Source organism: Ictalurus punctatus, chromosome 14, assembly GCF_001660625.3.
Source record: "Ictalurus punctatus breed USDA103 chromosome 14, Coco_2.0, whole genome shotgun sequence".
In the NCBI taxonomy this organism is placed as follows: Eukaryota; Metazoa; Chordata; class Actinopteri; order Siluriformes; family Ictaluridae; genus Ictalurus; species Ictalurus punctatus.
In genome coordinates this window covers 21,082,313-21,109,419 of record NC_030429.2, presented here as the reverse complement: position 1 = coordinate 21,109,419, position 27,107 = coordinate 21,082,313, and the positions used below count along the sequence as shown (strand labels likewise).

Below are 27,107 nucleotides of genomic sequence, written 5' to 3'. Positions count from 1 at the left end.
TCATGTGTTAAGAGGGCCTGTGAGAATGACTGAGGAAATTACACATACACACAAACTCAGACGTTTTGTGTGTGTGGTTTGAGCGTGTGCATGCATGTCCATCCATACACGTGTGTCCGAGCGGAGGAGAAAGTCGGCTTTGCTGACATCGCTCCTAAACGTGGGCCATTATCCTCTCAAACACAGGCACGCCCGACTCTTATCTCCGCACCTGAGTGACTAGGGCGATGACAGCTCCAGCAGCTGACAGCACGACTCGGCCACATCGCATCAGATAAGCGCTATAGACCATCCCGAGGCAGGCAGCAGAGAAAGGTAAAGTTGGGCTGAAAACTAAATGCGTCTCAGAAGCACAATGCTATCTGCATCCCTGCTGTGGACACTGAGCCTGGGGCCTCTGTGTTTCTCTCCAGCTTTATCTCTAACCCATCATGCACCGGGGCACTTAGCTGTCACTGGCCCCCACTTAAGTAGCACCATATTGTGTTACAGCAACATGCCAGTCAGGTGGCCTCTCTTATTTTACTGCAAGGCATGAGTGGTTCCCCTCTAGTGTTTTTCATTACACTTATTTTTTTTTTTTTTATTTACATGTGCATTTGTAGACAAATGATACAGGCAGCCTAAGAGTGAAGAAAAATGGCAGTGGAGGAAGGCGGATTATGTGAGCATGGTGTGAGGAAGAAGGAAAAAGTGTCGCTGACTTCAGGCTTTGTTTATGTAGGAAAACTACTGAGTGAAAGAGAAAAGCCTGTGTATGTGTGTGTGTAGTGGCTGACTGAAGCATTTCCTTGTACTCTTGGCACTGACTCCTGCAGTCTGACATTCTTACAGCGCACAAAGCTCCAGGTGTGCGTGCACTCACACACACACACACACACACACACACACTTACACGCGCACACATGCACGCGCACACGTATGTTTATCATAATATTCTTGTGAGGACCTTCTACTAACAAGAAACAATGCAGTTAATCAATATACTTACATCTAACCCTAACTTTAACCTCGGTAACCAAAAAGGAACCATTGTGGTTGTTTTAGTTATTTCAATAAATGCTGAATTTTTAATTAAAAAAAAGAAAAAGAGATGGCTTTTTCCTCATGGATAGCCGCCAAATGTCCACACAACGTCAAAAGAATAAGATATTCCTATCTTTGTAGTCCCCGCCAAGACATAAAAATATGACCCCCCCCCCCATTGCAGATCTATAAGATCTGAACTTATATGCAGGCCATAATGTCCTCCTGCTCCCTATATCCAATTTAGATATGTTAGAATTCCACATCTTTTACAGAATTGCATAAGCAAGTTAAAGAAGTTTGCCTTGCACCTCCGGGGTTGGGGGTTCGAATCCTGCCTCTACCCTGTGTGCACGGAGCTTGCATGTTCTCGCCATGCTTCGGGGGTTTCCTCTAGATACTCCGGTATCCTTCCAAGTCCAAAGGCATACACTGTAGGCTGATTGGCATCTCCATCCAAGTTCCCCTCTGATTGGCATTTCCAAATTGTCTGTAGTGTGTGAATGTGTGTGCGTTTGTGCCCTGAGATGGGTTGGCAGCCTGTCCGAGGTCCCCCCTGCCTTGTGCCCCGAGTTTCCTGGGATAAGCTCCAGGCTCCCCTACAAACCTGCATAGGATAAGCGGTACAGAAAATGGAAGGCTGGATGGATGGAAATTTTGTCAGAGTAGTTTCTGCTGCTCTGAATGCCAAACACTACACAGCATCAGGTCAGTGCTTCAAGTCAGGTTGATTTTTTTTTCATGATTTATTGTTATCCCAGCCATACAGACACAAAGGCCTACATTAAGTGCAACAAAGATAAATAAGACAGCACAGCACAATACAATAAGAACTACAGGACAGCAGGAGTCAGCAGATTGGATAAGTAGATGTAAACAGCAGCATTGCAAAATGCATGTGCAAAAGTTGTGCTCGTGCAAAATTATCAGACTGTAAACTGTCTCTGTGAGCTTTTAACGTGTGGGAGGCTTAAGTCAGGTGCTGGTTTCTGTGTGGGAAAATGGTTTCCATCATGTGTGTTTACTCCTTATTCAAATCAGTTAAACCACAAGACCAGCGGATATGTCGCATGCCATTAGTCTCCTGTGGTCTTTGCCAAATTCCCCTTTGTTTGAAGTGCAATTAAACAGTTGCTTATCTACATATAACATATATCTAAAACTCCTGTATGTGTGTATGTGTGTATGTGTGTGTGTGTGAAAAAACAGGTGGATGTGTATATGATTACAGAGTAAAGAGAGAAAGTATTGTGTTTCCTTCTGCAAATCAGCCTTTCCAATACAATAACAACAACACCGGCCTCCTTACATTATATTTGTTAATCAGTTTCCACAAGCAAACTTGTTTTTCGAGTAAACAAGTTTATAGGATGATTGGAGATCGTGCAAGCGCATGAGAACTGGAAAATCTTGTGCATTCTGATGCAAATTTAGTCTTGTATTTCCCAAGAGAAATAATAACTGATGAAGCTTCCTCATACTCAGTGTGACAAGCCTTAATTAGGTGTTTCAGGATGATGGAATTCATGAAGAATAGGTTGAACATCCGTTGCTGAAAAAGATGCTTGACAAGTTCATGTCATTGCTTCATCGCGGGAAGTCAATTATATATTTGCCTCTCAACATTTCAGCTAGTGACTGTAATGAATGATGCAACACTACAGCATGTAATCTACACAAGAAGTTGTCATCAAAGCCGTTAATGTACATAAGTCCCACAATGGTGGCTTACTTGTCTTTCATCTTAGGTCAGGAATTCAAAACTGTATCATAATGCAAAAGTATCACTCCATTTTTGTGCACAGTGATAAAGAACAGGCGATCCTTCTGCAACATTGTTGTTACTTTAACCCATGGGTGTTTTCCTCAGTCTTGAGCCAACATGAGCTGTTTTTTCCGCTCTTGGATGCAGCAGTAATAAATTCAAACCAAATCACGTTGTCACGTTCTATACCGTTTTCTCGGACTTCTCAGACAGTTTGAATGCTACCATTGGTAATAATGACAGCATGTGTTGTTTTGTTTTGTCATTAAATAAACACTTTACACATTGTCATGTCAGCGCTAGATTTGGGGTCGGACTCAAATTCCTGGAACACCTTGCTGCTTCCATGAACTCCTGCTGCATCTCAGATCGCCTACTCATACTATGCACTAAAAATGATGTACTTTTTTTGTGTGAAGAAAAAGTACATAGTTTTGAGTATGCAAGTACTGGGACATACTAACATATCATGTATTGGAGGACAACGTTGTTGCCTAGTTAGGCACATTGTCACCATAAACAGACTCCTTGTTGCATTTCAGCTTTTCTTCATTCATTATTCCTTATATAATTTATATACTATATAATATGATCTACCATTCCCTCACTTTATTTTTTCCACATTTCATTTACATTAGGGATAAATTCATACATTTAAAATCTCTATCCTGAATTTATATGTTTCTCTTAAGCTGCTTTGGGACAACGTCCATTGTTAAAAGCGCTGTACAAATAAAACTGATTTGAATTGAAATTGAATTTACATCTCTATATAATGTGTCCTTGAAGTCGCCGAAGCAAGTCGTCACAAAGCTCCTCCTCCCTTGCGCAAGGAGTTGTGTGCAATATTAGCTGAAAAAGTGTCTACAGATCCAAACTTCATGAAAGTTTTGAAAGAACTACCGGAAAAAGTAGACCATCCGGGTACGTTTGGGATACTATGATTCGGGACACACTAACTGATATAAGAGAATCTATAGCATCACAGATACTACAGTATTGCAAGACGGATAGTAGGCGAATTGGGATGTATATGCATCCGTTTACCATCCCTCTCATGTCACCTGATTACTCACACCTGGACTCAATCACACACACATTATATAAACACACACTAAACTCACTCACCACAAAGTAACGTTAAATGTATATTTGCCAGACTTACCAAACCTTTGTTTATTGCTCACATTATTCTGGTTTTGACATTGTTTGTTCCAAGATTTAATGTCTGGTTTTGTTTAGTTCATGTTGTTTGATAATCGCCTGAACCCCTGCCCCTGAACCCCTGCCTGTTTTCGACTTTGCTCTTGCCTAACATTTTGGATTAACTGCTGAACTTTAAAACCCTCTACTGTATGCATTATTACATTTACATTTAAATAAAGTTTTAATGGATTTTTTATTACTTGAATTAGTTAAAGTAATAGAAATAGCTTTTAAAAAAATATGTTTTAAAAAATGAAAAGAAAAGAAAAAGAAAAAATGAGGGAGGTAGTTGGTAAATTGTTGCCAAATGGCAACAATATGAAATGGTGGAAAGTATCATATTGTTAAAAATAACGCAAAATGTATTACAGTTGTAAAAAGTATGTGGATGGATTTACTCACTCAAAATACATACAAAAATTAGATCCAAGCATGTTTTGGGTGAAGTATATATATTTTTTAATTCTTTCTCTTGAATTCTTAATTCTTTCTCTTGAAACATACCATGTAGAACATAAGGTACAATTGCAAATGTGTCAGAAATTATAAGAGTTTTTCTTACTTTGAATGGGAAAAAATGTAAACATGCTATTAGAGAAGCCTGGTGTCTTTTTGGGTATGTAGGCCTGTTTCAATTCATGAACACATAGTTTCATTATCGCATGTTGTTGCCATATGGTAACAATTACATTTTATTATGTAACAGAACACTCAAACTATATCAACTTGTTTAAATGTCGAAAAGTAAATGTTAACTTATCTGAGAAAGTGTTTCAGATTTTTCCATTAAGTAGTTTTACCTAAATATTGAAACATTAATCACATTTTGAGAGTGCTCAGATGATCACCTTCTCCATGCAACGTGATTGCAGAAAAGGAAATACAAATAGCACTTCCTGGTCATGTGATATGTCGTTTTTGTTGGGTTTTTTTTTTTTTGGTCGTTATGTCAAGGCGTTTTTTTCACCGTTTTTCCAGTTACATAAGAAAATTGTAGTTTTGTAGTTTTGCCTTCAAACTATTGGAGAAAATTAAATGTTGACATATAGCAGCACCATGAAGTAAAGGGTTAATAAACCTCACAGGACTGTGCAACTGTCTCCACCACCTGACACACATTTTATGACAAAACAAAACCATGTTACTAGATGAATTTTTCTGTGTTCAGAGAAAACATAATAATAGTAATATTTTAAACCATTTTAACTGTCATAGAATTTATCTCTAAAATAGATCAGATCTCCCAAAAGTAGCGATATTCACTGAAATGTTCACTGACAGCAGGCTATGAACAGAACATGTGTTTATTAAACTTATTTTGTATTATATTTATTAAGAACTAGTAAATGTTGTAGTTGGAGTTCTTGTTGTTGCTGGAGTTCTTGTTGAGTTCTTGTTGGAGTTCTTGTAAATAATTAAAATTATTTAATGTATACCGACGTAAGCTGGTCCATTGATTTGCTTGTTGTTCTAGATGTTTCACAATCATTAGCTTCAATATAGTTATTATTGCACCTAGTGGTCAAAACTGGGAACTGCAACAAGCACTTATAGAGGCCCATCAGGGGAGGAATCACGCTGTCCCATGCTCAGGTTATACTAGTTTAAAAATACTCTTGTTTAAAAAGATCTTGTTTAATAAGAAATAACCATAATTGTATCTAATAACGTGCAGTGCAGAGGAAAGGGGGGATTATGGGGAGTTACATCATACATCAGAAATTTGTTTGCCTCACAAATTTGCTGCATCAAACACAGTTGAACAAAAAAGTACATCTAAAACTGCTCAAAAAGTATGCTTGATGACTGTATATTGTCGACTCCCAACTGCTACTCAAAATATCAAACCTTTTGCAGTCAGAGACCCCTTTAACAGTAAAATAGATTCCATTCAGCCCTTCAAAAAAGATTTTTTTATAATGAATATAATCAAAGTATTCAGACATGGCTCATTATTTAAATGTGTACAATAATATTTTGGCTATTCATTGGAGCCACAGAGCTTTTTATTTTTGAACTTCCCACTGATAGAAAGGGTTAGGGTCCAAGTTGACTTTTTTCAGTTATGGGGTTTGGATTAAACCTTTTCAATTCAAGTGACCATTCAAACAAGGTAATAACTCTAAGAACTAGATTGACCCCTGTGGGGCCCTGCACCCTAGACTAGATCTTGGATCTCTGCATGTATTCATACACTAATGTAATGTTGGGGTGAAATATATTTAGGATGTAGTGTCGATTCAGTACTCTATAAGGTTTGATTTAGGGAAAGCAAATAGTTGATTAAGGGAGCAAATAGTTGCAAATGTCCAAAATAGGTCCATGTTTTTAATCTCAGCTCTGTCAGAATGGTTCTCATGACATTATCATAAGTAATGATTTTTTTCTATTTTTGTTGTAATTACTTTATCTCCTTCAAAGTAGGTGCCTTGTTCTCCCACCCCTACTCCCCCAGTTCTTTCTTACTGCGTGGCTCCACTCTTCCCTGTTCCCTACTGAACAATTGACCTCAGGCTACTGTCCCTCGTGCTTAGAGTGATGAAAACAGCTCACTCCTGTCCCACCCCATTAGTCTGAGTAAAACAATACTGAAAAAAAATCCTTCCCTGCTAACAGTCTCCACACACCCACCAGGAACAGAGTGCTCGTTATGCAGCCAACACCCGAACCGGCGCGCCAGGGGACCATCAGAGGCACGTGCCCCTGGAGTCTTAAGATGCGACAAGTAGCAGCAGCTGTTGGTTTTGGAAAGATCAGCTCAGTGGAGCCTGGCTAGGGATGGATTGACCTCGGGCTTGGGGGGGGGGGGGGGGGGGGGGGTGATGGGAGGAATCAAGCTGCCCTTCTCCTGATGAAGGTTTGCACAGCTGTGGGGAAGAGATCCATCCCCTGTGTGCTCGGCAGCCCTCTGAAGCCGACTCCAAGCCTCATAGATGAAGAAAGAAAGAGACTCTGCCATCATGCAGCCTTGAGAAAATAAAAAGGTTAAGGTCTGCACTTCTCTTTGCTGTATCCATGTCATTTTCTTCAAGGAGAGATTGAAATGAGGAGGAAAGCACAGTCAAGGTGCCAGGTGTTAAATTTCTGTTGTCAACCCCCGAGTCATCACTGAAGGAGGTTTTACTTTACATTTCACCCCGTGGTGTTTGCCAGAAAGGTTGCTGCTTAAAAATATCCATCATAGTTGTGTTAATGACCTCCTCCATGGAGTTATATTTCCAGATAAATACTAATCAAATCCAGTGCCAGTTAAATCACCTGCATGCGGTGTGTTTTTCCATTAAAAAAGAGCAGCACCTGGTTAACGGATTGTTCAAGTATGAAATACATGTGGCATTTTCTCTATCTTTCCCCACGTTTGCTTATGACTCATGCAAGCTGGGAGTGAATGATGAATAAGCAGAAAGCTGCCAAGGCAGGCCCCATTATCTTGTAATTCTCCCAGGTGTATGTGGTTGATAGTGATGGAATGTCTCTGATGGGACTTTATATTTTTTTCTGTCTGATATTTGGTGATTAAATTGGATCAGTCAGTCTGCTCATATTAAATCTCAGAAAATCCTTGTTCATGCAGTATATACTGTACGAGTTGAAGAAGGTCTCTGTGAGTCTGATGGCTAAAGAAACAAACGTAATCCGCCAAGTAGCTTAACCCGGGTTGCAGTTTGATGAGAAGTCAGTATTTTGTGCCCAAATATGCATAGTATTGTGAGGACTCTGAATCATTTTAGAGATCTTATGACATATTATTAAAGGTTCCACTGAAACCCACACAAAATAATCCTAAACTTGCAGCTATTTGGTTATCTGCCTGTCAGAATTACACACAGTGTGTGTTCCAGGAATACACAGAAGCTAAATTTATGAATGGAGCTTTTTTATACACAGAGAAACAAAATAGCCAGAATGAGGGCAGGGAAGGAGTGGAATTAGGGGATAATTTTAATGCCTCAGGTTACACTGTATGGATTTTGACATACTCCCAGAGAGAATTGAGTGACAGCCCCTGAGAGTACAGAACCGGAGAAATATATTTTCCACCCCAAGGCTATACATATGTGACAAAGATTCATGTTGCAAGCCACTGGTATTTAACTTTCGATTACGATCTTTCCTGTTTCATGTGTTAGCATGCCTGGTCCTGATTTTGACTGGTAGATTTACATCATCACCTCCTCTTTGATTCTTACTAGATGTCCCTAAAATTTGGAAAGCAGTAAATCTTCCCTTCTTTTACTGGGCAAATATCAGGCAGGCATTTATCAGAGGATAGTTATACTTAGTGACTATTACATTACATTACATTGTCTTGTAACTGCGCTGTAGTGGATCAGTTCAAAAAAGGCTTCAGCTCATGGCAAAACAAGGAAACTGTGTATGTGTGTGTGTGTGTGTGTGTGTGTGTAAATATATACACACACAATCTCAGTCCCCTCCTGAGACTCCTTCAGGAGGTGTAATACTGCTCAACTGGTTTAATGTCTGGTGATTGTCTTGGCCAGTCTAAAACCTTACCCTTTTTCCTGTGATGAAGTCCTTTGTTGTGTTGGCAGTGTGTTTTGGATCATTGTCTTGCTGCATGAAGAAAATGTTTAGCATACTGAACGTTTCTGTAAACTTCTGAATTTATTCTGCTGCTACCATCATGAGTTCCATCATCAATAAAGATTAGTGAGCCGGTTCCAGAAGCAGCCATGCAAACCCAAGCCATGACACTACCTCCACCATGCTTCACAGATGAGCTTGTATGTTTTGGATCATGAACAGGTCCACTCTTTTTTCCACACTTTGGCCTTTCCATCATTTTTGTAAAGGTTAATCTTCCAGAAATCTGGCCTCCTGATTCTTACTACTGACGAGTGGTTTTCATCTTATTGTATGGCCTCAATATTTCTGCTCTCAGGGTGTTCTTTGAACGGTTTGTGATTGTGATACCTTCACCTCTGCCCTGTGGAGATTGTTGTCGTTTTTTCTGACAGTTGTTTTTGGGTTTTTCTTCACAGCTCTCAGAATGATTTTGTCTGTTGCTTTCCTTAGACGACCTATTTGGTGTATGCTTGTTAGTACACCAGTGGTTTCTTTCTTTTTCAGGACATTTCAAATTGTTGCACTGGATATGCCCAATGGGCAACTGGCTCTTCTCCCATAGACAGCTCGCTGGTCTTCATGTTGGTTTATCCTTTTTTAACAACAAATGCAGTCTTCACAGGTGAAACCCAGGGCTCAAACCAAGAGTAGACCTTCAGAGCTATTAATTCTAGCTAGCTATAATTCCTCCTTTATGATCACACTCTTCCCCTTCTTGCTACTGGCTACTCAGTAACCACTGATACACATCTGGCTCATTCAAGTTTGTTCATTAATTCATTGCTCATTTAATTTTTGTAATATTTTTTTGCTGCAAAGCCAAACGTTAATACAAAACATGCCAACTTAGCCCCGAAGCCCTGAGCCAGCATTTGGAGAAGAAGTGATTCAGACACACGTTAGTCACTGATGTTAATTTTGTTAATCACGCTTGAATTACTTACAGTAGCTTTTGCTCTATCTGAACATTTTGATGTTTGCAAACCCCTTCATTTGAACTATTTCATGTGGTTAAGAGTATTATGTATGCAGTGTATATTATTATTGCGTAAAATTACAGAGTGTTGGCATAATGCATATGTAACAGAAGAGATTCCCTGTGTTTGTGAAGGTTTTAGACACCGTTAATTACGATTGGGTCTGTATTCAGTCTGGCATGTCGAGAAAGTGTGCAAACGTTGAATATTTCACCTTGTCATGCACATCATTCATTTTAGAACATGACTAATGACATTCTGGCCATACACCCTGCATTCTAGGTTGCAAAATGGGTGCTGAATTATTTATTTATTAAAGTCAGTTTAACCTCTTAACACTGTTTACTTGCATACTGACACACATTATATACATTATAGACACTGATGGCCCTTCCACATCACAAGCAGTTTGGGAAAATATACTGTATGACAGAGCCAATGTGGCTGATATACACTAACCGAGTTCAGTTCTAATCAGTGTTATCCATTTAATCTCCTCGGTCTATATACACAGTAGGGTTGGAACATAGTGCCACTATCTGTATCTGTATCTCTTCTGTGCTCCAAACATCCGTATCTGTATTTGTGTTCAGATTTGCATCTGCAGTAGGCGTGACCTGAACCTGATTTATTTATTTATTTTTTTTAATGAACACTATGACCCAGAAAAAACTGAATGTTGAAAACTGCTGGAGAAAAAAAAAAAAAAAACAGAGGAAAAAGTACCGGCACTGTCAGCATGGTCTGTGAATTCTGTACTCTAGTTCATAATTCAGCTTATGTAGTTATTTTTGTTCTCTCATGAATTTTGCTGGCTTTATTTCCCAAAATCTAAACTAAATAGTAGTCTAATATAATCCACTGCATCCATGATGAGACAGTTAGTATGTTCATGTTAATTTGTTTGTGTTACATGCTTCATACTCATATGCACAAACATAAATTTGATGCTATATAATACTCTGGTTATTTGTCTGTGACATAAATGCATAAAACCCTTTTTTTCATCTCTTAGTCATGCCCCCTCAAACCACACCCTCATAAAAACCACCCCTGTGGCAAGGCCTTACTCAGTCATCCTCTCCGAAATAGAAACTCAGCACACAAGTCTTTTTAAGACTTGAAAGCCCTACCTGTATTTATTTTCTGCAGCGCTCTATTTCAGCCATCCTGAGTAAACATTGAGACTAAAAGGGGACAGTGATCTGCCCAATGACTGCTTTCTTTCATTGGGAAGTGGCTGCATGGGAGGCAAGACCGGGGAGAAAGAAAAAAGAGAGAGAGAGAGAGAGAGAGGGAGAGAGAGATAGATAGGAGGGCAGGAAGTTTGGGCAGTGGTTGATGGGCACTAGATGTGTTCACCTACTATCTAAAAATACATGTTTGCAGCAGGCAGTGAGCACCTCTAAACTGGGGGTGTCTCATGGGTGTTGGCTGAGCAGAGCAGAACAGGTGGAGGAAGAGGATGACGTGTGCCACGAACTGGTCTAGTCTGGTTTGGTGTGATATTGGACATACATGGTCTGGTCCAGCTTGGTATTTGATTCAGCCTTGTACTCTAAAAATGATGGAACCAGGTGTACTAATACCAAATAAGTGTGCTTAAATATCAGGCATTGATTATTACTTAGCTGTCCCACATTTCTCCTGCAATCATATGCTTAGAAAATGCATGGAAATAATTTCAGAAGAGAATGGTCAAACACAGACGGCCATCTCACCTTTTACCTTTTCCTGCTGTGTTGAGTCTAATAGAAACAGACAAGTGCAGAGTGATTTAGAGAGTTCACAAGGAATCTGGCTATTCCTATAATCCGCAAATTTGGAAGCTAAAATAGCCTCAGAAAACAACTGCTTCATATTTTCTTTCCTGGTGCTTATCACAAGATGATTTCCAGAGCTGCAAAAGCAAAGTAACTACAGAGGTATAAAAAAGTCTACACACACCTGTTAAAATGGCAGGGTTTTGTAATGTAAAAAACAAACAAACAAACAAACAAAAAAGATCATTTCAGATATTTTTTCCACCATTAATGTGATATAGCAACCAACAAAATGTAGGTGGAAAACAAATATAAATGTTTCATTGGATCAAAAGAAGAAGGAAACAAAATTCAACCGGTTGCACAAGTATGCACACTCCCACAACTAATATTTTGTTAAAGCACCTTTTGCTTGTAATACAACACTTGATCTTTTTAGATAAGAGTCTACCAGCTTAACAGATCTTGATTTGGCCATTTTATTGAACTCTTCCTTGCAAAAATGCTCCAAATCTATCCTGAACACAGCTCTCTCCAAGTCATTCCACTGGTCTTTGATAGGATGTAGATCTGCTTGGGTTGTTATCATGCTGGAAGGTGAAATGTTCTTCATCTTTAGCTGTCTGAGGCCTGCAGGTTTGCCAGAATAGATTTCCTCTATTTTGACTAGACCCCCAGTCCCAGCTGAAGAGAAGTAGCCCCACAATACGATGCTGCCACCACCATGCTTCACTCTGTTCAGTGGATTGGTAAGCTGTCTTGTTTTTGTGCCAAACATATCCTTTAAGAATTATGCCCAAAACCTTCTACCTTGGACTCATTTTCACCATTTGTTGATGATGGCCTTCACGGTGTTCCATGGTGCATGTAATGTTTTGAAAAAAAAATCTTTTGTACTCATCTCCTGATGGATACCTCTTTGCGAACCACAGCTACAGCAGTCGAAGATGTCAGTAAAATCCTACAGAAACAGATGATCTTTTTGGGGGGTTAAACATAATCACGTCATTCATGACAGGTGTATGAGAATTACTTTTTGAACATGAGTTTGATCATGAATGGTAAATTCTGAGCGCAGTCACACGCCCCATTATAAAAGAGTGTTTTTTCCCCCCTAAAATGTTTCTATTTGTTTTTCACTTGAATTTTGTTGGTTGCTATATCACATTCAGTGATATCTGATATGACATCATGATTTCTTTCTTTTTTCTTTTCTTTTTTTTTTTTTTTTTTTTTTTACATCAACACAAACTTCAAATTGAACAGGGGTGTGTAGATTTTTATATCCATTGTAGATATGAGACTTTTCAGCATTATAATATAATAGTTCCCAAACCAGACCTCAGTGTACAAATGCATTTTGATCTATCCTTGAGTTGTGTAAGTTGGGATAGAGCAGAAATGTTGAGTCTATGGGTTTCCCTGAGGACTGGATTAAGAACCAGTGCGATAACCTGAAGACATTACAATAGAACTGTAGCATAGGGAGATATTAGATATTATGCGTTCCATGTTTATAGGCTCATTGATCTAAGCAGCAAAAGAAAAAAACTATTCACATTCAATAGTAGTAAAGTTATTCATGTCATAGATTACTCAGATGACTGACAGTTTAAGATCCAGTAAAGCTTAAATGGGGAATATAGTCAAACTTGTGTCTTGCATGTTATTTTTAAACCTACAGTAGGAATTCTTTATGACTTGTTAACCCTTTACTTACTCTTAGATGACAGTAGTGAGATGAATTAGAGCCGGTTGCAGTCCCCTTTCTATCCTCTGTTGTGTCTTGGTGTGATGAAGCAGCTGGAGAGAGTCACTGAGTCCATAAAGACGCCAGTGTTCACCAAACAAGACAACACGGACCGCTGAGATCCGCCTAAACACTCCCTACCAGCCTACATCTGTCCCCACACCCTCATGTTTATTGGACACTTGTGCTGCTTATGGTGCATGTGTGTGTAGGTGTATGCATGTGTGCACTGGATGCCTGTGTTTGAGAGAAAGAGAGAGACAGAGAGAGAGAGAGAGAGAGAGAGAGAGACAGAGAGAGAGAGAGAGAGAGAGAGAGAGAGAGAGAGAGAGAGAGAGAGAGAGAGAGAGAGAGATGCACAACATCACAGACTTGGAAAAAAAATAATGTGGTAAAAAAATGTTTTAAACACAATCTGTAATGCTTAATTTTAACTTGCTGTGCTGCTCAACAAGCCGTCATTAATAGACCCATGCCTGGTGAACACATTTCAAAAGTAACCACAAGACTGCCCAAATAAGGAATTTTCCAGAGGTCTGATGCACTCACTCACTCACACACACACACACACGCACGCACACACATGCACACATACACGCACGCACCTTCCCCCCTGCAGAGCTTATGAAAAGGGATTTGTGGCCACACCCTTGGGCGAGCACCAGAGACCAGTAAAGAAAGGACGCTCAGCTGCCTGCCTGCAGAACAAATGTTTAGAGGGCCAACTGGACAACTGTTACAAGGAGCTTTGAGAATTATACACACAGTATAGCCTATGAGTCCTGATAAATCCAAATAGAAACGATAACCTGAAAGTGGTGTCAAGGCATTCAAGAGCAGGAAAAAGGAAATTCTCGAGGGTTCTAGTGTGCCACAACATTGAGATAGATATGTCCTCCAGCCAAGGAGCTTTCTAAAAAACGTTTCCCCGTGTTGGCCATGAGGCCTGTTCTTTCTCCTCTCTGCCTTTTTAAATATAAAGAAATTGCTGCTCCTGCATAACTTCTCATGCAGCATACAACATTTGAAGTAACCCTTTGTTAACATTTCTAGTACAAACACAGACTGTACGCAGGTCCAGTAAAATGAGGGCTCACAAATCGCAGTTGCGGTTTCAAAAGAGAGAAGGGATAAAATGAGTGTGTTTATGTGCGTGCATGTGCACGGTTGGTGATTGTACCTTCAAGAGTGACTCAGAAACAATAGCATCTTTGAGTGTGCACTCTGCTGAGATAGAGAGAGAGAGAGAGAGAGAGAGAGAGAGAGAGAGAGAGAGATTAGCGTTTAGTGGCACGTGGCAAATGATTCTTATCATGTGCGTAAGGTGTTCGCAGTCTGTTTCCTGCACTTTAAACCATATCCCTGTCTGTTTTTCATTTCTAACCAGTGCACTAGTCAGAAGACGGCTTTCTCTTAGTTTAGTCAAATTCCACCGTTCTCGCTCTGCTCCCCCACCCCCCTTCCTTCCCTCACCCCAGCTTCTTATTCAGTTACTCACTCACTCACTCACTGACTCACACTCCTTTTCATATTCTCTTTACTCCTCTCTCTCCTCTCGCACTATAGTTTAAACACAAAGAACATATTGTATCTGGCAGTGTTAAACACAGTGCATTCTGTGAATCTGCTGTGGTGACTCTGACCTTGGCAAATTCTGTGCTCGCGCTCTGGTTACATTGCAGGTCTGCAGTCAGCTACACCCAGCCACCAGAAGCTCATCCAGAGTTCTCCTCATTTCCGTTACTCTTGCGTTGTTGAGTCAGGGAGCAGCCAAGCATCGTTATATATACAAAACGTACAATGAGTGGGAGCAGATATCAGATATCTCTGAGGTCCAATAGTGTAGGGTCAGAATCATCATTGATTGGCTTCTCACAATACTTATACATGTTGCTCCTTGTTTCTAATCATAAACCCCAGACATCTTGTTAAATTATTATGAGCCAGTACTCAGTACTCACTGAGGTGTGATCGACCTATCATAGACCAATACAGTGGCGATAAATGTGTTTTCCTTATCATTATTATTACTCAATTTTTGTATATGATAATGCCCCTTTACCAAAATTGGGTAGTCTAATATTTCTCATTTTCTAAACATGAGAATAATCTTAATAAATGTGATCCGGGCTAAATCTTCAAGCAGAGCATTAGCCAATTATGCAGATGAATGTTAAAAAAAAGTCTTCTTTTTTTATTATTTGAAGTTCACCAATCATTTCACATAAAAATGATTACATTCCTTAGCAAACTGTGTAAAGATTTTTACTGAAATGACAGCATAGTCATATTGATTTCTTTAAATGCCATTATTTCTTGGGTAAGTGTAGTGATGTGGCGTGAGCTCTCTAATCCTTCTAAGTGGGAACAGAATTCAGTGTCTAGGACAGAGAGCCAAACGATACTCTCCCTTACGAACAGGATGTTTTTTTTCTTATCAGTGAGCGGTTTTCTTGGGATTTTGTGTGAAATGTATTTGGGTGGACCTGAGAACACGAGTCTCATACCAGATGTGTGAGAACTGGCAAACCTGGTTCCAAAAAAATTCATGACATTGATCTCGTGAAGATTAAGGAGCAGTGAGGTCACTGGGTGAATGAAGTTTTGGTGGTACAAGTTTCATTGGTTATAATATGCAATAAAAGGTTTATTATCATTTTACAAAAAAAAAAAAAGAAAAGAAAAGACAAGCCAGTCATATTAGCATTTTTGCATAAATGACTTTATTTTAAATACACTAAAATTTCAAAATATAACCGAGAATTAGGTTTAAGTGAATCTGGAAATGCACTTTTAGCACACCACATGTTTATGATTTATAGTTAATACTACAGTATATAGTGAATATATATTTGTTCATTAGTTTTTCTTAAAATCAATGTGTAAATTAACAGTTAGATTTCTTCATATTTTCAGTGTGAGATAACGCCAATTAACCACAAGTACATTTTTCATAAAACAAGTTTTCCATGTCACCCTAATTAGGCACTTGCACACCATATTTACAATCAGATCCATAAGTATTTGGACAGTGAGTTTTTTTTTTTTTTTTTTTTTATTTTGCCTCAGTACACCACAGCATTGTATTTGAAATTAAGTAATAAAGGCAACAAGTCTTTATTGATCACATATACTTATGCAGAGTGAAATTCTTTTTCTTCACATACCCCAGCATGTTAGGAAGCTGGGGTCAGAGCGCAGTGATTGAAGTGTAGACTTTCAGCTTTATTTCAAGGGGTTTAACAAAAATATTGCATTAACTATTAATGAATTACAGTCCCTCCATTTTCACAGGCTCAAAAGTAATTGGACAAACTAACATAATCATAAATATCATCAAATGCTGCATTTCATCCCTTGAGATGCTTTGCCAGGCCTTCTGATGGCCTCCTTTACTTGCCTCAACACTCTGATTGGGTCGCATATTTTGTTCCCATGAACAACTACTATACCAAATGCAAATCCAACGCTTGGAATCAACTCCAGACCTTTTATCTCCTTAATTTGTCATGAAATAACAAGGAAACAGGCCACACTTTTCCATGAAACTGCTTTTCAGTCAATTGTCCAATTACTTTTGAGCCTGTGAAAATGGAGGGACTGTAATTCCTAAACGGTGAATGCAATATTTTTGTTAAACCCCTTGAAATAAAGCTGAAAGTCTACATTTCAATCACATCTTGATTGCTTCATTTCAGATCCATTGTGGTTGCATACTGAGGCAAAATTACAAAAATTGTGTCGCTGTTCAAATACTTTTGGACCTGACTTTATGTTTTACAATTAACGCTAGCACAGTGAGTGTTTTTTCTATTACCTACTAAGTGCTGAAACTGACCAGTGAATGAGCTCCACAAAGATTTAGGCCTCCCTATTTAATTTCTTAAGTTCTGTATCATTTAGTTTGTTCGGTAGAAAGAATAGTAATTAACTGTAAAAAAAAAACAACCTTTGAGTGTATAAAAAAAAAAACCATAGGGTATATTTACACGTAGCCTTGTTATGGAACGCTGTCATGTGCTCGCAAACAAGGAAACAACAGTTAAACAGTAAACAAAAAACACAAACAAAGAACAGAGGGTGTGGTAGACAATTGTTTAGAAGGGCGGGTTGTGTTGTGCCCTAGGACACAGGAAGGGAATGCGTGTTTTGTGATTAACATGGACGCTGTGTCTTTACCACAACAGCTGTCCTGTTCCGTGAGTCAAGTGGATACAAATGGAAAGGACAGGGACAAAACTAATCCCTGTCTTTGTATGTTAAAAAAATAAATTCTGATGTAATATTTTCTGTAGATATATAAACATAAACATAGATGTCCTCACAAATTCGCAAATACGTATATACACACATAAATGTTTAAATGTAATATGCAGTTTAGTTGTGTACTGGTGAAGTGTAGGCCAAACTGTGATGTGTATGCTGGGGTAGATGTGTCTGGGCTGTGTCCACAGTTCTTAGCATGTGTTGAGAACAGCTGACATATCACTTGTCTTTGTATCTTATGTTCCCAAACATTGAAAGTGTCACAATTTCACTACAACCACCCGTGCTGGCTCGCTTAAACCACAAAACCAGAAAGGTCCATTTCTTTCATACAAAAACAATAATGGTGGATGTACTGTAGCATGTGGCTTTGCTATTATTACACTAATTTTGGAGGAACTCACCAGTTAATAGGAATATACAGTACAGGTCACTGAGCATACATTTTAAGACTGAATGGAAAAAAGTCCCTGAAACAACTAGGAACTGAAAGCTTCGAATGTTCCTAGCCTTCTTGTCGTGGTAAAGATCTTGGTTCGAAGCTCTAAACCAGGCTTGGTCCTCAAAACTTTAACCTGATGAAACCGTTCTTTCACAATCTGTGTTGTTGGGATGTTCACGGGTCAGAGGATCGCTGCCTATAGGACGGGAGGAATTTCCAATCTAGCAAACGCCATGAGCCTGGAATGCTGATAATGCAGTAGATTACCAGTGATATGTTTATAATACAGATTTATACATCCCCTTCATACAACCAGGGAATGTTCTCCTGCTTTATGAACATATATTTATGTCAGTCTGTTTGTTAATAGAGTCTGGCGCAATTTAGGCCTTTATGGGATTTCATGACTAAAAGTATAAATAAACTGATGTTCTTGTTATAACGTAAGCCTAGGTAAAGTAAGTAAAGTAAATATTATCCAAATAACACAGATAACTCCAACAAAGGACACACTAAAGTAACAATGTAGATGTAAATTGTGGACAAATATAATAAACAATACTCTTGCTGCTGTGTTCTTTAATAGACTGCAGTCATCAGCATCACTGATCCTTCACTATACATAATAGTGACGATTAAGTTCTTTAACTGCTTTGAATGATTTGTTGCAGAAAAGATATTTTTGTCTTATCTGACCATAGAACCTGATTCCAATCAAAGTTTCAGTAGCGTCTAGTGAACAGGCGCTTACGTTTGTGGTTAGATGAAGGAAAAGGCCTTCTTCTGGCAGACCTTCCAAATAGTTTGTTGGCATTGAGGTGGCGTCTAATTGTAGATTTGGAGACTTGGTGACTCCAAAATACTACTACTTGCTGCAAATCTCCATCTGTGATCCCTGGAGCCGATTTTGCCATTCATTGTGCATGAGGGAAAAATATAATTGTGTTCCTTACAGCTCAGGTTGTTTTTTGTCTCAATTCTTGCCCTAATTGTACACATGGACTAATTGTACACATGGCTTGTAGCTATTTTTAAAGCATGATTTATGAACACACATTTGTCTCATTTCATTTCTGTAGTCTTGATTTTTTTTCCCACCCCGTTGATGAAGGACTGAGGAAATTTGGCCTCTTTGTCACCTCATATTTATGTGCCCGTGAAACAGGAAGTTATGCATGACTGCTTAAGAGTTCCTAAACACTTGAGTGAACTTGAAAATGTTAAATATAAAGGGGAACATGCTTCCAGTCCATTTTGTTCATTAGAATTTCAAGGCATGTCAATAAATGACACGTGTCCTTTTGGTTTAAAATACACACCAAACACACACACACACACACACACACACACACACACACACACTTTTGGTAAGTACTAATCACTGCGTATCACGAACACCCTACAAGACATGCTGTTTTGGAGATGCTCCAACCAGTCATCTAGTCATCTGGCCCTTGTCAGAGTCGCTCAGATCCTTACACTTACCCTGCTTACACTTACACTTTTCTGCTTTCAACACATCAACTTCAAGAACCGACTGTTCACTTGCTGTCTAATATATCCCACCCCTTGACAGGTGCCATTGTAACGAGATAATCAGCGTTATTCAAGTCACCTTTCAGGGGTTTTAATGTTATGGCTGATTGGTGTAAACGTGAAGGTCTGAACTTAGACCTTTATTACTTACAGGCCCAGACTGTGGCTTCTCTAGAAAGTTGAAAATGTGGTTCCTGTCAAAATTGTGAGCATTTGTAGAGATTCTGGTACGATAGTTTTGTATTTGTGTAATGACAATTCAGAGAATACAGATGAAAATGAGCCAATTTGGCTAAATCTGGCACATTTTACATTTCTTTTGTATTATTAATGCGTATTGCCCCTGTGTAAATGAATAAATAAATAGACCCAACATCACTGCTCCTCAGAATACAGTGCTGATGGTTAAATAAATAACTCAATAACACTCTCTCTCTCTCTCTCTCTCTCTCTCTCTCTCTCTCTCTCTCTCTCTCTCTCTCTCTCTCTCTCTCTCTCTCTCTCTCTCTCTCTCTCTCTCTCTCTCTCTCTCTCTCTCTAATGTCTCTTTCATGTAGGTGGTTCAGATGGACCACAAACTGGAGAGTGTCCTGAAGATCCTGATGGATCAGTTCCAACTCGAACCAGAGCTGCTTCAGAAACCAAGCCACTGCAGCTCCCGCTTAATGAAACGCCAGAGTGGCAGCATGAAGAAAGGACAATGAGAGCAACAGAAAGCAGGCAAGATTGGAAGACATCTTTTAATAAGGAATGTGGAAACTGTAATGTCCATATGGAAACTTGATAATAAACCGGCCAAGCTAGCAAGAGAGTTTCGCTTCCAATGTGTCTTCCAAAGACAACATGCAATGTGTTCAACACTTTACTAGCTTGCAGCATAGGGAAGTCATTCAGAGTTCCCTCCTTATTTGATTTCCATCACTTTAGTTATTAAAGATGGATAGCTGAAAATCCTGCTATTTTGGAAGAAGAAAAATCTCTGATTCAAAATATGCTACATGGACTCATGTCAAGAGAACGATTGTGATCTTAAACTACTGCAGCACAAGGGGAGAGTGATAGAGTTTATTCATCCCACATGTTAATGTGCACGTTAGTAAGTGTGAACACGTTTTGCATGAGTTAGATTCACCACTGATAAATAGATATGGCAGAGATAATCAAAACAGCGAAACGCTGCTGATGGGGTTTAATGGACTTAAATGGAATGTAAGAAAGGAAGAGGGAGAGCTGTTTGAGGTTGTGGACTCAGTAAGCAGTGCCAAGGCTTTCAACAGCCTATTCATTTTACAATTTCACCGGATTACTCCCATTAAGTATGTGATTATTTTTTCTCGCTCTAGCTATTTGAATGCAAAACTTCTGGTAAAGGTGAGGTGGCTAGATGCCAGATGCCAGCATTTGATGAAAGGAAAATACAGTAAAAAGTAGATTTGCTTTCAGTAACCGCAAGCAGAAATAACAGAGTGAGGGAGAACAGAGAGATAAGGTGCTTGCACTCCATTCACAAGTCACGCTCATCTGTTGGCACCTTGCCTGGCACAGAACAAATAGGTCTGTGGTTTTGCTTTTTAATGTGTTAATTAAACATGTTCTTTTATCACAGGGTTCATAGAGAGAAGAGAGCTCGAAGAAGGCGAAAGTTAGTGTAAGAGGAGCGTTTTTTCTTTTTCTTTTAGGCTTTTTTTTCCAGATCACTCATGAAAATAAATGAGAGCACAATTCAAACTGTGATTATCTCACACTGCTCTGTATTGTTTTATAACTAATGTACATAATGTAGCATTGGCTCATTACATTTCTGCCATGACTATCACCAGGATCTATTAATGTAAGAAGAATCAGCATTGTAATATATATATATATACACACACACAGCACATTGTAAGAAAATAAATTTTGTAAATAAATATGCATTTCTATCTTAAATGTTAATGCTGTACATTTGATGGTGTGACTGCATTTAAGAAAATGTCAGTAAAAGAATAGCGTTTTTGAATTTAGCACTTATCACATAATGCGTTTTTGTATTTACCCTAAACTTCTGGCTTGCTGAGGAACATTTTCAAGTTTAGTGCGAGCAGTGAAAGAATTGGTCTCAAATTTCTACACAATTATATTTGTGTTCAAATGCCAAAAAATACGATGGATGTCCCAAGATCAACAAGGCCAGGCTTAGAGGGGGGGGGGGACGACGACGAGAGAACAGGAGGGAGGGAAAAGGAAGTCTGGTCTGGAGCCATGTTCAATTACAGAGGGCCGTGGCTCTACCTCTATGCGCATGCTGTTGCTCTGCTTTTGTCCCCTGTTTTATGTCTGTGACGGAGACCTCTGCTCGGGTTTACACAGTCAGCTCTGTGTGATCACGACACTGTGCTACTTTCATGTGGAGATTTAAGAGATCCTCCCCAATTCAGAGGCTTTTTGATGGCAGAAGAGCTCAGTCATGGTTTATCACTGGTGACCAGGCCCCAGGAAAGACATTAAGGAAGAAGAATAAAGACCTGACATCAATGGGGAAACCTCCAAACAAGCTCTAGACTGACAGAAGTGGAGATTCTTATCTTTGTCAGCAGACTACATAGCTAGGGAATTAACATACAGTATAATCATTACAACCACATCTATAAAGGCGTTGTAAATTTTGCACACTAAAGGCATGTTTTGACATGAAGGTTACTGAAGGTCAGAATCCATTTCCCTAGTGAAGTACCCGCTAAACCTGATTCAAATCGACCGTAGATTTATTTCAGCCTCCATGCTGAGCTTTAGAAGTTACTTAAGCGTGTATCTCCTACTGAAGCCTGCGTGACTGGAAGACAAGCCTGAGCAGTGGAGCCATTACTGGGGCCACCTGTGACCACTGGTCTCCTATGAAAGCAGATACGAGTAAGAACAGGTGTGTGTGTGTGCGGTGCGAGTGCCACCCTGCAGCAGCTGACTGCTGCGCTCCTGTGCTTTCTAAATAGCAACAGGCCTGGAACAGTTGGAGTGCCGGCTGATCCTGACCTATGGCTTGAAGACTGCTTTTATCCATTTTGAAAAAAGTTTCCTGATTTTGTCTTGATGGATTTTGACTGTTTTCCTGTGGCAGTAGATGATTGTCCGTTGGCTAATTTATTCAAACTTGTTTAATTCTATCACTATATGTTGGTTAATGTACACCATGTACAATTTGTTCATGAATTTCCTCTTACCACTTCACTTGGCTTTGAGTCTGTTTTGCTTTAAGCAAACAAACTACACACTCAGAGATTTGTTTCTGCCTTGGCTTTTCCCCTTTCCAATCCATATGTTTTCTGTATAATATTAAAGTTTCAGGCACAGCTACGTTCCTTTTTTTTTCATTTATTTTTTTAAAAATAAAAGTAGGCTCCATTTCGATCATCTCAGCCTCAGGACAGCTGTGAATATGGCATGAATTTAGGCTCACATTCGGTTTTTACGTAGAAATGAGATGGTCTGATGAACTAGGTCAAATTGCTGTGGATTTTTCTCCCAGACAGAGGGAGAATTCCAGGCCAGGGCTGGAAGGACTTCAGTGGCGAGTGTTGGTTTGGCCAGGCCAGGCAGTATGTGAGGCATGAGGAGAGACAGCTGCAGTACTGCCTCACCGGTGGGCGCTACACCACGCCACGTCAGTGGGGCACACGCACACACACACGCTTACTCCAACTTCTGTATCCCAAACTCCACTAACTGTCCAGACATCCACTGGTTTTAAGGTCTGTGATTTTTTCATGATCAAAAAATACAATCAAATTTTCAGTCTTATCTTTCTACAACAATATGTAAGTGACTGTAGCTCAAACTGAAAATACCTGTAAACGATGTCCCTCGTGACATTTTCATTAAAACCTTTATCTTGTAATAAAACTGTTTACTTCACCTGACTTGACCTTCCATACAGTACTAATCTGGTCTGCAGGAGCTGAATAGATTAGAGCATGCAGGATAATGTGAAGTGAGGCTGCTGTAGATGTTTTGCCCTGCATGCTTCAGCAGAGCTGCTCCACTACCTGATAAAGAGCTTTTGACTGGCTGCAGGTGGGCCCACCTAATGAGCGCTACTGGACCAAAGCAAACACGCAGTTCAGGCCACATCACGAATGATGAATGAGAAGAGAAAAAAAAAAAGCTAGTGCAAATCCATGATAAGCAAACAAAGGATATTTCTGTACTGCATGCTATTTAAGAGCAATAAGTCTGGATGTTAAAGTGAAAAGCAACAGATTTACTGATTATAATACAGTAGGTGTTGTACAAAAGCAAAAAAAAATTCTCCTTTGGAAATCTGTTTTAAATCTCTGTTTAGTCAATAAAAAACAAAAAGAACAACAACAAAAAAAACCCGTACTGCTGTTTTTGAAGCACATGAGCAAAACTGCCTGCCAGAGGATGGAATGAGTAAATGCAACTCAGCACAGAGGAGAAAATGGAATAAAATTAAGAGGCAAAAAGACAAAATGACTACCATGATTTCGTTTATTGTTAAAGCTGCCTGCAAATAATCTTAATGATAAAATCTGTCACCATGACAAGGCTGTAGTTTTATCTTAAGAGGTTAGTCATAATTCCTTTCATTTATTGAGAATTTGCCACGGACGTTCACTGTGGTTATTAGAGGAAATGAAGGGAGGAACTCTGAGCTTTCAATGAACAGCTTACACTGCCATTTACTGGAAATGATGCAGGTCTGTGACCAGTGATATAGTACAAAAGGAAATGTGAAATTGCTTCTTTAGGTAAACACACTGCTAGGCGATAAGACCACCAATAGGTTTTGTGTTATGTTTATCTGAGGCCCACCTTGAAATTTTCTTCTTTATATTATTTCACATGACTATTTTCCCTCACTCATTCCTTGACACTTTTATTTTCTTTAACAATAAATGAGAACAAAGCATAAATTGCTGGCTGTAATAATGGTTATAAGACATTATAATGGTGTACCTCAGACACTGAAATTTAGGATAAGACAAGGTTTATCAAGGAGGATTTTCAATATCTCATATAAAATTGATCATACTGTATAAAATGCATGGTTACGTTTGACATGTTCTGTGTGATGTCTCTCCAGCTGAGAACAAAAGCATCAGAAGTAGTAAACAAACTGTCCTCCTGTAAACCTGGATTACAGCAGGCATGTATACGACTCATTTAAAGACATATATCTGCTGAATGATCTGTAGCTTGGTCTCGGTGCCGCACGTGCTGGAGTAAAACATTCTGTTTAGTTTGTGTAAGCTGCAGTTCTGGGCCTACAGCGGTGTTCATATTCATCTCTGAATTATCTACTGTGTTTGTTTAATTATGAACGCAAATACAGTCACATACGCACACATTGTGCAATTCAAATACTGTAAATGGATGATGTAATTATTTACCGTCATATAATGTAATATCAGAGGGTGAAATATGACTCATTTGAGATTGTCATCACTCCCAGACGTTTTGATTTGATTTCAATTTTCTGCCATGTGTATTTATTTATTCTTTTAATTATTATTATTATTATTTTCAAATCACCGGTCTAAATCTGAACCAGGCTTAGTGAATTTCCGAAAGTTCTACCTCAGACTGTTACATGAAATTCAGATATTAGGTGCTAACTATTTTTCTGACTCTGTTTTTTTTTTTTTTTTTTTTTTTTTTTTCCCCCTACACACTTCAGTTTGAAAGAGTGATCTCCCACTGGCTTTACACAAAACTAATAGGAACTATATTTAATAGGAGCTAACTGAAAGGTGTGTATTGCCTGTCATAAAGTACAATCGTTCTGCGCTAAGAGTCTTTTAAAATATATTCAATTAATTTCTAATATGGTCATCAAGCAAGCAGTCTCCCCAAGATTGTTTAAAAAGGTAATAAATAAATAAATGGTTATTTCATAACCATGCGTGTCCTGATTCTTTCATTATATAAAGTATTTCCTCATTTTGAAATTGTTCAAAATACGTATGCTGTCGACACTTTAAACTGATGTATTCTTGTATTCTTAGACTTGTGAAGTAAAATAATTATTTATAAGAGGAATCCAGCCATAAAGAGCAAGTATTTCTAATAATAATAATTTCTTATTTCTAATCTTTTATTATAATTATCCCTATAATTGATCTTTTATTTTGTATATCCACTCATAACAATCATACAAAACCCTCCCTGTTATTATATTTTGGAAGATATTAAAAGGTCTTTGCAGTTTTATTTGAAAAATAAAAATGCATGTAAGCCTTCAAATCAGCTATACACAGTGCTCCCATATGCTTCACAATGTCAAATCTCAGGTAAAAGGGTTGATAGGGTTGATATTTGACTGTAATGGAGACTATAATAATTAAAGTGTAAAATGCATTTTTAATTCAAATGTAGCAGTACATATATATCTCTATATAATATATATATATATATATATATATATATATATATATATATATATATATATATATATATATATATATATATATATATATATACAGTGGGTATAATCAAGGTGAGCCGAATATTTAAAGAAAAATGAAATCATATGTATAGGAATCATATAGTTATGTTTATGTGTAAAGGTAAATTAAAATTTGTTGTAATTACCTGTATTTAACCCGTAAGAAGAAAATATGCGGGAAAAATGTATACAACAACAAGAAATACAAGATACGATCTGATTTATTATAATCGTAAAAACACAAAATAGGATCAAATTAATAGATCTTCTCTTTGTTTTTAAAGGAATAGGATATCAATTATATGTAAAACAATTAAGAAATCATTTACATCATAGCAACAGTCTGAAAAAATATTAAGTATTCAATATAACGTTGGTAATTTGTGTAAAACTGCACATAATTATATAGAGAATTGAATTGATTATACTGCACTGTGAAACCGGATAGTTCATTTAACTCAAAAAAATTTGAGGAAACTAAATACACTTAAATATAACAAGTTTGAGTTAAATTTTTGTTATATTTAAGTGTATTTGGCTTAAAGAAATTGATTTATCAACTTAAAATTTTTGAGGTAATTAGTTTCCTCAAGTGTTTTCAGTTAAATGAACTGTCCGGTTTTACAGTGTGTAATAAAGTCACACTCAATTTGCAAGGCAGTGTAGAAAATTGCAAATACATTGGAGTCATTATATTCATAATTAATTGTGTAGCAAGTTCCATGTGGTAAAAATTTAACATTACTCATATGGTGTTGCCTGAGATGTCTTAAATCCTCTTTTAGTTTAAATGTTTAATGCTTTTCTAGAAAACTGGTGCATAATGATTTTTTTTCTTTTTTCTAAACTAAACATTTCATTGAGTATGTTAAAACATTCATTTCTATGTCACATAATGATACACTACATGGCCAAAAGTGTGTGGACACGTGACCATTACATCCATATGTGGTTCTTCCCCAAACTGTTGCCACAAAGTTGGAAGCACAGAATTGTATCGGACGTCTTTGCATGCTGTATCATTACATTACAACTGTGCACAAAGCAAGGTCCATAAAGATATGGTTTGCCAAGTTTGAAGTGGAAGTTCTTATGATTGAATGAATAAATCCCAGCAGTCATGCTCCACAATCTAGTAGCCCACTTCTCAAAAGAGTGGAAGTTATTTTAACATAAAAGGGGATGTTAAAAAAAAAAAACAATCACATTCAAAATGTCAACCTTTTGGCCATTATTACTGGTCATATACTGGTCACTGGCCATTATTTTGGTATTACTGAACTGCTTTTAACATTGCTGTTGTACAAGATCATTACTAGATGCTGCTCTGTGGGAAGTAATTTCTAA

General features: G+C 38.2%; 1 protein-coding gene across 1 annotated transcript in view; it reads left to right on the top strand.

Moving 5' to 3' along the window:
• The window catches only part of kcnq1.2 (potassium voltage-gated channel, KQT-like subfamily, member 1.2), a 121,771-nt gene extending 100,612 nt beyond the window's left edge, over window positions 1-21,159 (top strand). Inside the window, exon 19 of the mRNA XM_053685937.1 lies at window positions 19,876-21,159. Coding sequence (XP_053541912.1) covers window positions 19,876-20,022 — 147 coding nt within the window. The 3' untranslated portion in view covers window positions 20,023-21,159. The remainder of the gene's footprint in view (window positions 1-19,875) is intronic.
• Window positions 21,160-27,107: the final 5,948 nt, after the last annotated feature.